The following is an 8,810-nucleotide window of genomic DNA, read 5'->3' on the forward strand; positions in this document are numbered from 1 at the left end:
TGTTATAAATGTCTTAATTTTAAGTGTGAAGTTTTATTCGCAAACTTAGAAAATAAGAAATTGTTTCACTGTTAAGACTCTTTAGATGCGTTTGTGTTTGTAGATTGTGCCAACAAACAGAATAAATATTACATGTGGATATTTTCTTCCCAGATAGCGCATATTCAATTCTGCCTAAATTAAAAAACATAATTTTTGCCCACTCCCAAAGGTTTAAGGTAATGGAAAAATTGATATTTGCAAGCACTATGTACACATATGTATTTTTTTAAACAAATGTTTTTGCTGAGAACTTATTCATATTCCAAAAACAGAATGCCAACTTGAATTAAAGGAACCAACGCTGAAGTGAGTCAAAATGAAAATAAAAGAGCACAAATTTTTATGTAAAGCAAAACTCGCTGGGAATCCTTCGAGACATCTTCCGGCCATATGACCGGTCATCTAAATGGGAGATCTGCAGTCTTTTAGCATCATATTTTACATAAGAATTGAAGGGATTTCTGAAAAATCTGGCCAGTTCTTTTAGTTAACTGTGATTTTGCATCCCTTGTCAACATATGGCCTCGGTTGAAGTTAACTTAAAGTCGTTGTTTTACTGCCTTAAAATTGGAGGGAAATTTTTACAGCGTTTTTATGTGTATTGGTTTCTATTTGAGTGTATTGAGAATCGGTCAGTCTGAAAAGGCCTCGTAGGGAAGATAATAGGATTGTTCGTCGAAAATCCGGCGAGAATTATCACTCAAAATATCAGATAGTAATAGTAATAAATATTTTTTTTTCCGAGTACCTTTCAAATCATTGGAATTAACTAAATTAATTAAGTAAACAAGTATTAACTTACATTTTTCTTTTAAAATAGCTCCAGTTTGTAAATTTTTAAATTTAACGAACTTGTTTATTCAAATTATCGTCGACAAAAAATCCAACCATGTGCCACAATCATATCTTTTTCCTAATTGCAAATTCTTGCTGGCAAAATTTTTTCCGGCTCGAATTTGTAACTTCTCTCCAAGAAATAGTCTTTTTACTCGTGATTTATTTAAATAAAACATGTGAAATTTAGTTGAAACATTTTAGCCGGTTTTAGCCGGTTTTATTTGCCAATTTAGCCGGTTCATCCAAAAAGTTCTGGCAACACTGGTAAATTTATCTCTTACCTTCTCCTTTGGGAGTTGACATCACAGAAGGCTCAAAAATATTATTTACAGAATCCATTATTTGTGTACTATATATGTAGCTTTATTTGTTAAAATTTTTAATATTACATACTTGTATACATTTATATGCAAACGGAATGCGTTATTAATTTGAAAAATCATTAAAAAGGTTATGTAAAAGAGGTATCAGAATAAACTTTGTTTGATGAGGAATACAAAAGGATTTATATATTATATCTTCTTTGTTGACTGAAACACTTTCGGAGCTAATTTCGCTACTTAACAGTACGCCTAGTCCAAGCGAGGATTCAAGTGGGACAGTAAAAAAATTTTCTGTTTTATTAAATACTAAACATGTGTATACTTCAGTGTCAGACTTCTTTTCGGTGGAAATTACCTTTAAGGCTCCTAGTTTTTTACTAAAACAGAAAGAATCCTTTTCTTTTTTTGGGTCTATACTGAATGAGCCTATTTTTGATTCCTTGAAACAATTTAAATTGTCTGCCTGCCTTTCTTTCAGCCTTAAATGTAGCTGCTGCAAAATTTTATTCGGTTTCCTAATTAATTTTTTTTAAATATTGCATATAGTTCTCAAATCGATATGCAGAGCAACTATCGAGTGGGCCATATTGTTTTGCGCAGTGTGATAAATGTAATAGCCCATGAACATTAAAACTGACCAAGTGGTCACCATAAATATTTCCAAAGTAGTGGACGAATTCCTGTAATATGTTCTGGGCAATATCCGCTTCAATTCTGTACGACTTTTCGTTTGTTAGTAGTCGAACCCCACAACGAAGCAGCAAAAAGTGATAATATCGATCACTTTCAACACAGTCTTTTAATACGAAAATCCCAGTATACAGCAAAAATTGCCTAAACTCGGTCGCTTTCCAATTACTAATTTCATTAAAATTTCTGGAAATTCTGCCTAATTCTGTTGGTACAAAATTGCTTAGAAAATTAATTTTCGAATTCATTTCTACAACATTTTCTTTATTTATTAGCAATGGAAGTCACTTCTTCATCACACCTAAATCGACCAGGTGCATCACATCCAGTGGAAACTGGGAAACCATCCCGAATTTAGAAAGCTCTAAAATACTACAATTATTTCTACACTATGATGAGATAAGTCCGCGCGGGAGCTAAACGCTGTGTCTGTTCTTAAATTATGGATCTCTTTAGAAAAACAAACTCTGTTTTGGATATATTTGCCTTGATGGCAGCATTTTGGACATCCATTTTTGCTATTGAAGTATTGTGTACCTGTTAACAAAAGACCTGGCCGGAGAGTCACATGTGAATACGCGAACATTAAACTTTTTTGGAATGGAGCTTGAGCCAACTTTTAATCCTTCTTCTCTTAAAAAACGACCTCTTCACAAAATTCTTTTAAAAATTCGTTTACACTTTTTGGCTTACTCATTCCTGAAAAACAAACAATCATAAATGGGCTCTGCTTTGGAAATCAAACTATCGCTCCAAGTATTGGCCATAAAATTCGGTTTGAACTATCAAACAATTTAAGCCCGTCGATTCCTACATCTATTAATATTTCCGATACTGATTCTAAGAAGCTAAAAGAACTTGATTTAAAATGTGTTTGAATACCTAAATAAACGAATTCACCTCCCGGAATTGATTTTATTTGAACTTTCTCTCCACATGTTCCTAAAAGCGCTTTAGCTGACATAGGTATATCTTTAATACCTATTTTAATCAAGGTTTGCAGCAAATCGCTTAGGGCGTTTTGGGGTATATTATTTCTTATGGCCCAAGCTTTTAGTTCACTACATTTATCACTATTAACTGATCGGGAGTCATTTGTATCATTTACGAATTCTTCTGAAGTGTCACTACTAGTTTCGTCCTGAAAATCTAAACTATTCGCCACTTCATCAGAAACAAGTGGGCGCGTTTCCTCACAATTGATCACAAGAACATGAGGGAGCACTAGAGGAAATGTTTAGCGAGCGTTTGATAAATGAGTATTTCCTGGGAATCATGCCCCAGTAAGTTCCTTTAATAAATTCGTGAATTCTTATTAATATATGCATATACGTCTGTAAGTAAAAAAAGTTTAATTGCTTTAAGATTAATTAAATTGTAAAATTGCTTAGCTTCATTACCCAATTTGCCAAACCACACATATTGACAAGTTTTAACATTAAATTTTTCGTATTAAGTTTTATTTTTTTATAAAAATTTAGTTCATTCTTTTAAAAAAACTAAGTACATATATAAGTCCAATTTAAAATTGTGTGCAATATTTAAAAAAATCAGCAAGCTTTCCTAAAAACATCATAAAAACATCGATGTTTTAATTCGATACATTCAACTTTCAATCGATGTAATTTTTTGAAATATCGATTCTTCAAACATCGATAGTCTCATTATGATTTACATTCCTATTAAAATATTTGATTGAGTTTCTGGTAGTCGCGTCTTGTAGGGATGTGTTTGGAAAATAAAAAAAATGCCCGCCTCTGGTTTAGATGTATATGCATGGTGCCACAGAGCGTATACGTAACATACGCAACTACTATACATAGCGTTGCCAGAAGAGAAATTTCTCCCGTTTTGCGGGAATTTTGAACAAAAAAGGGATGACGGGAATAATGGTCGTGAAAACGGGGAAAATCACATACGCCATTCCCATAAATATTACAATACTATTAGGCTAAAATAGTGGGCGATACATTCATGGGAAAGCTGTATGGAATTTAAAGTTTAGTTACGCGAAGAATCTCGTCCGTCAGCATCCACCTCCAATCAAACTCGAGCATATTACACAATATGACTGCACAGAATTATGGAATACAAGATTGCGCCAATCGAGCTGAGAGCAATTGGCCGTGACGTCAACAAATACCGGAATGAGAGAGCAAGACGAACTCGACAACAAAAAGAGGAAGCATCGAACAAAAGTCAGAATTGCCAAGTTTTTAATTTGAAAAAGCACCAAATTTTTATTGGTGTATTTTATGGACTTTATATGCATACATAATTTTAATGTAAGAATGCCGATTCAAATTAATAGAAATCAATGTTTCTTGCACGGGGGTCGGTTTCGACTGTGATGATTGAAGGTGCTTCCACATATTTTGTTGTCGCTTATGATTGTCACTGTGACATGATTTTGTTTAAATTTTTGTAAAGTTGCTTAGTGTGGTAAGCAATTGCTATAAATTTTGCTTCCATTTTTTTTAAGATTTTCAAATTTGGTGTCTTCAAACTAAAAACAAAAGCACAAAAAACGCACCAAGCACCAGACTCAAAAGTTTTCGCGTTTTGTATACCCACTAAATTTGGTGCGAAGAGCATCAGGTTGACAATAGTGAATGTAAACAAAAGTATTGTATGACGTCCACGATTGGGTGGATGCTGTCAAAACAACGAAACAACAACGGTCCGCGAATGGCGCGACCCATGATTTAATACTACAAGGTTAGATAATTATTGACAGCCGCGATTTGACACTCCCTTACAAAAGGTTGCATTTACGAAGGACGGAGGAAAGGAAAGTACGCAACGTAGGCAATTAGTAGTGAAATTCCTTTTGTAAATTCTAATGTATTTGCAGGAAATCTGGCATTTTAAACGAAATATTGAACGTAATATTACAATATCTACGTGAATTACGTAATTTATATGCTATTTAGCTGTATAAAAACTGCAAAAGGGCTCAAAATTAATATAACACTGCTGCGAGTTGTATGTAAACATCCAATATAAAAAAAGTTTATGTTTTCATCAGTTAAATGTGCTTCATATGTATATACAAATAAACATATTGCACAAATCTTATACTTCTATTTCACACCAAAGCTACACTTTTTCCAAGTAAGCTTGCAAAGAAGCCACACGGTGCCACTGCTAAGGGAGCGGTGCGAGAGAGATAACTGTCAGGTTTATCGAACCTTGTATTATTGAATCATGGGCGCGACCTTTATTTTCTGGATTGGGATGTGCAGTAAGCCTTCTTCCTAAGAAATCTTAATTGCAAAAACATGCAAAAACGCAAAAGCATGTGCAAGAGTATAAGTAAATTCATGATAACTAATCGCAAGCTGAAAATTTCGCAGTTCACCAATGGTTCGGTAGCACATCAAGCTAAAAATGCAGAGATAAAGGTGTGTGCGTTTGCGGCGGAGCACAATAATGTTTTTTCTGCATTTGATCACTTATCAGTGCTGTTGAAAACAGTGTTCAGTGTTTGAAAAATAGCATCATAATCGCACACGAATGATATGTACAAATAACGCATAAGTAGATGCAATATATGTATGTTTTAAAGTAATATTTTTATATTAACAATATTACATGTTAATTGAATTGTTATGGTTATTGACTGAGTTGTTAAAATACGGTTATTGATCGTATAAAAAATAAAACACGGAGAAAAATTGATTTGCCATTTTTAAAAACTAGGTTATATTAAAAAGGAAAAAAAACGGGAAAACTTAAAATGAAAAACGGGAAAAATATATAGAACTGCATGGCCAAAAAGGGAATAGGCTCACCCAAAACCTGGTTTTTAGTACAATTTCGTGTTGGAATCTTGTTCTTTATACCAAAATTAATGCATTTTCTAAGAGAAGAATAGAGGAAGATGGAGGCATTTTCGACCAAGAACGCGTTTTCGTCGAAATATGTAACATCTAGTGAAAGTTGCTCATATGTCTGCCAAGACGCAAAATTGCAAGAGGGTAACACCAAAAAATACAGGAAAGCTTTTTGAACTGGTAATTCGGTTAAATACATTGTGACTTTTGTTTACATATTTGTTTTTTATCATTTGCACCGACGATATGTATGCACATTAAGTTGGTCCAAAAATACATGCGTGGAGAAAAAATTTTAAGCTCTCATGCCCTAGGATTTTTCTATATGCATAAAAATAATACCCGTGTTGTTTTTGTTTGTAAAAAAAAAATATATTTAGAATTGCCTCAAAGCCCATTAAGTTTTCCATATATTTTATATGGAGAAAAACACGTTTTCGTAGAAATGGTATAGAATTATTGAAAATCAATATTTTTCGATCGGAAAACTCTCTTTCTCTTCAGGAGACTCGCAAAATGACGAATGTGGGCTCAATGTAAAGGTAATATAACTCTGCGAAGCAAAAGTAAGAGGAAATAAGATTCCAGTAGATAATAACTAATTTCCAATTTTTTATTGCAAATTTGATCTTATTATCTTAATTTTACATTTTTCTTGTCATCTTTTTTGGCCTGTAACCACTTAAACGACTTACATAATTGATCTGCGTTTAACATAAAGCAAGAAAAGTAATCTGTCGCTCAATAAAAATATGTAGATCTTATCTCGCCATAGCTACATTTTGAGCCAGTCGCGGGTAGCCCTCTCGTCTTCAAAATAATTTTCTATGTACATACATACATAAGAGCACCTGTTCAATTAATTGGACGTGACCTGTGGTCCGTCGTTTTCAAAGTGTTCCAAGTATGAACCACTCCAGTCGTTTGGGCTCAATGTAATCTGGTGGTGTTGATGCTGGTTCCCAAATAAAAGAAATTATAACTGTCAACTGATATAATTTCCGAGGCACAAATTCGCTGACTATTTGCTTGCTAATAGGTGATACTTCACCTTGTCCTTGTTCATCTCTAGACCCAATCGCCCTGCTTCCATATATAACTGGGAAAAGACGGACCAGTATGAATTGTCAGTTAAAATAGTTCTTGCACGTTTTCATACAATTAAAGAATTTGATGCAATCTTTATTTCGCAGAGAAAGAATCTAATATTGAAATAAAATTTGCTTTACGCTCATTTCATATCCGACCTAATTCTCTGTCCAAAAAATCTATGAATGGTTTCACATGCTGATATGCAGATATCGGAGGAGTTGATACTGTTGCCGAGCATAGTCTTCCTTTACCGATTTTGGGGTTTATTTCTATAACAATTCATTCGTTTACTTATTTGCCAATACTATCATTTTAAAGATAACATCTGTGGTATTTATTTTACTTTTAGCAAAATGCATTCGGTGGGAATCCATTCGGCGATGGCAATAAAACGTCAACGAAAACGACGTGATGAACAGAAACGTGCGCGAGAAAGACGCTACAGTACGCAGAGTTCGGAGAGTGCTGAAACGTTCCATTCACCAAGTGGTTCATTTCGCCGTAAGTTTCACCATGCACATAGCGTTGCTAAACCTGGACCAGGCATGCTTGATAGTCAGGTAAATGATACAAATTACCATAATACATAGAAACATATGTATCAGCAGCAGCTGAATTCAGCGTTTATTTGATTACAGGTTGTCACAAGCATCGGAATGCTTCACATTGGTATTGTATTCATAGTATTTGGAGTATTCTTATGCGGTGCTGGCATTATACCCGACGAAACAATGTCTTGGAATGTGTTCAGTAAGTATGAGCTGTTTTGGTTTTCAATTTGGCTGCTATCAATATCAAGCGCACGTCTTCTTTTGGATTAGGGCTATAACTGCTTAAGTGGTTTTGGTGGAGTTTATCATAGAACGCCTCTCGTTTTCCATTATCGTTAGCTGCCGCCAATTAGAAACACCGATTGAATCTCCAGAGGAGGCTTTACTCTTCCTCTGCTACCACCAGCGTGATTCGCGCTATATACTTTCAGAGATGGTGCGTTTTTTTACTCGTACGACACGGCCGAGCCATCGGGACCCTGTAATTTAATCTGTTGCACTGTGTGTAAATCGCTCTGAGGCTCATCAATGGTAATGCTGACTCCTTCTTCGAAATTATAGCTGTCAACGGTGACGTGTGTGTCGCGACGCTTTACTGCCATCCTTAACCCTTTCGACCCGGAACTCTACTATCAATGGTAGCTTTCAATTTATGGGTCCAATATGTTATTTGCCCCACAAATACATGTTCTTCGGTGTCAAAGTGGGCGTGGCCTAAGGGGCTGATTCGGAGGGTGGTGGTAAACCATTGTACCATCCGGGATGTTAAGTGGTACATATCTGTACCAACCGTCCTCTAGGACATTCTTACAAATGTTTTATCTTTTTTAGAACCAAACAAAACGATTCATTAATTTTGCATTTGAATAATGCACAAATTTAGTAATAATAAACAGTCGAAGAATTAACAATAAATTGCTAAGGAATTCCTAAAATATAATGAAATGGTGCAAAACAGAATTTGCACAAAGGAACTTTGCACTCTTGGCAGATTATCTTTGTTCGAGTTTGCTTTTATGCAACGTTGTTCTGTGGTGCTTTGAATAGAAATATGTATCTGACTCACGACACGACGTGCTAGGCCGGGTGCTACTGACCTGCGTAAGGCTGTAGTTTTAGAACTTTGTTCTATCAGAGTTTCGGCCAAGGTCACCAAAAATGATTTGAAAGGCATTTTATTCCTCCTTAGCTAACTGTAAATAACCCACGCGCTTACGACTGCCATCACTATAAAACGGTAAAAGACCTTGTTCCACTATTTTTCTGATTTTCGATCATATTCGTGCAGGCCACTCATTTGATTTACTAAATCAACACCTCCCATAATTTGACGATAAAATAGTATTTAGTTTGGACATGGCACTTGCATTTTTTGCCTGTTTTCAAAGTTTATTCATAATTATTATGCCTGGTTCGTGGCAATTTCTTATTATGAAACC

General features: G+C 34.9%; 1 protein-coding gene across 3 annotated transcripts; it reads left to right on the top strand.

Annotated features, from left to right (window-relative positions):
* Positions 1-2,620: 2,620 nt before the first annotated feature.
* On the top strand, positions 2,621-8,749 carry LOC118755348. Of its 3 annotated transcripts, none has more exons than XM_036490188.1 (3): positions 2,621-3,175; positions 7,170-7,380; positions 7,459-8,749. In XM_036490188.1, exons 1-3 carry the CDS (start codon positions 3,126-3,128, stop codon positions 7,639-7,641), a joined length of 444 nt encoding a protein of 147 aa, XP_036346081.1. In that variant the 5' UTR covers positions 2,621-3,125; the 3' UTR covers positions 7,642-8,749. The 3 variants fall into 3 exon arrangements, with proteins under 3 accessions (XP_036346081.1, XP_036346083.1, XP_036346082.1); XM_036490190.1 differs by lacking the exon at positions 2,621-3,175 and adding an exon at positions 5,084-5,296; XM_036490189.1 differs by lacking the exon at positions 2,621-3,175 and adding an exon at positions 5,319-5,447.
* The last annotated feature ends 61 nt before the right edge of the window (positions 8,750-8,810 follow it).

Source organism: Rhagoletis pomonella, unplaced genomic scaffold (genome assembly GCF_013731165.1).
Source record: "Rhagoletis pomonella isolate Grant_MI unplaced genomic scaffold, Rhpom_1.0 Rhpom_scaffold_06039, whole genome shotgun sequence".
NCBI lineage: Eukaryota > Metazoa > Arthropoda > Insecta > Diptera > Tephritidae > Rhagoletis > Rhagoletis pomonella.

Excerpts from the sequence above, each read along its gene's own strand:
- LOC118755348 (XM_036490188.1), top strand. The coding sequence starts at position 3,126 with ATGTTTAGCGAGCGTTTGATAAATGAGTATTTCCTGGGAATCATGCCC. Across the intron at positions 3,176-7,169 it reads TTCCTGGGAATCATGCCCCA|CAAAATGCATTCGGTGGGAA; the intron begins GTAAGTTCCTTT and ends TTTTACTTTTAG. Across the intron at positions 7,381-7,458 it reads CAGGCATGCTTGATAGTCAG|GTTGTCACAAGCATCGGAAT; the intron begins GTAAATGATACA and ends ATTTGATTACAG.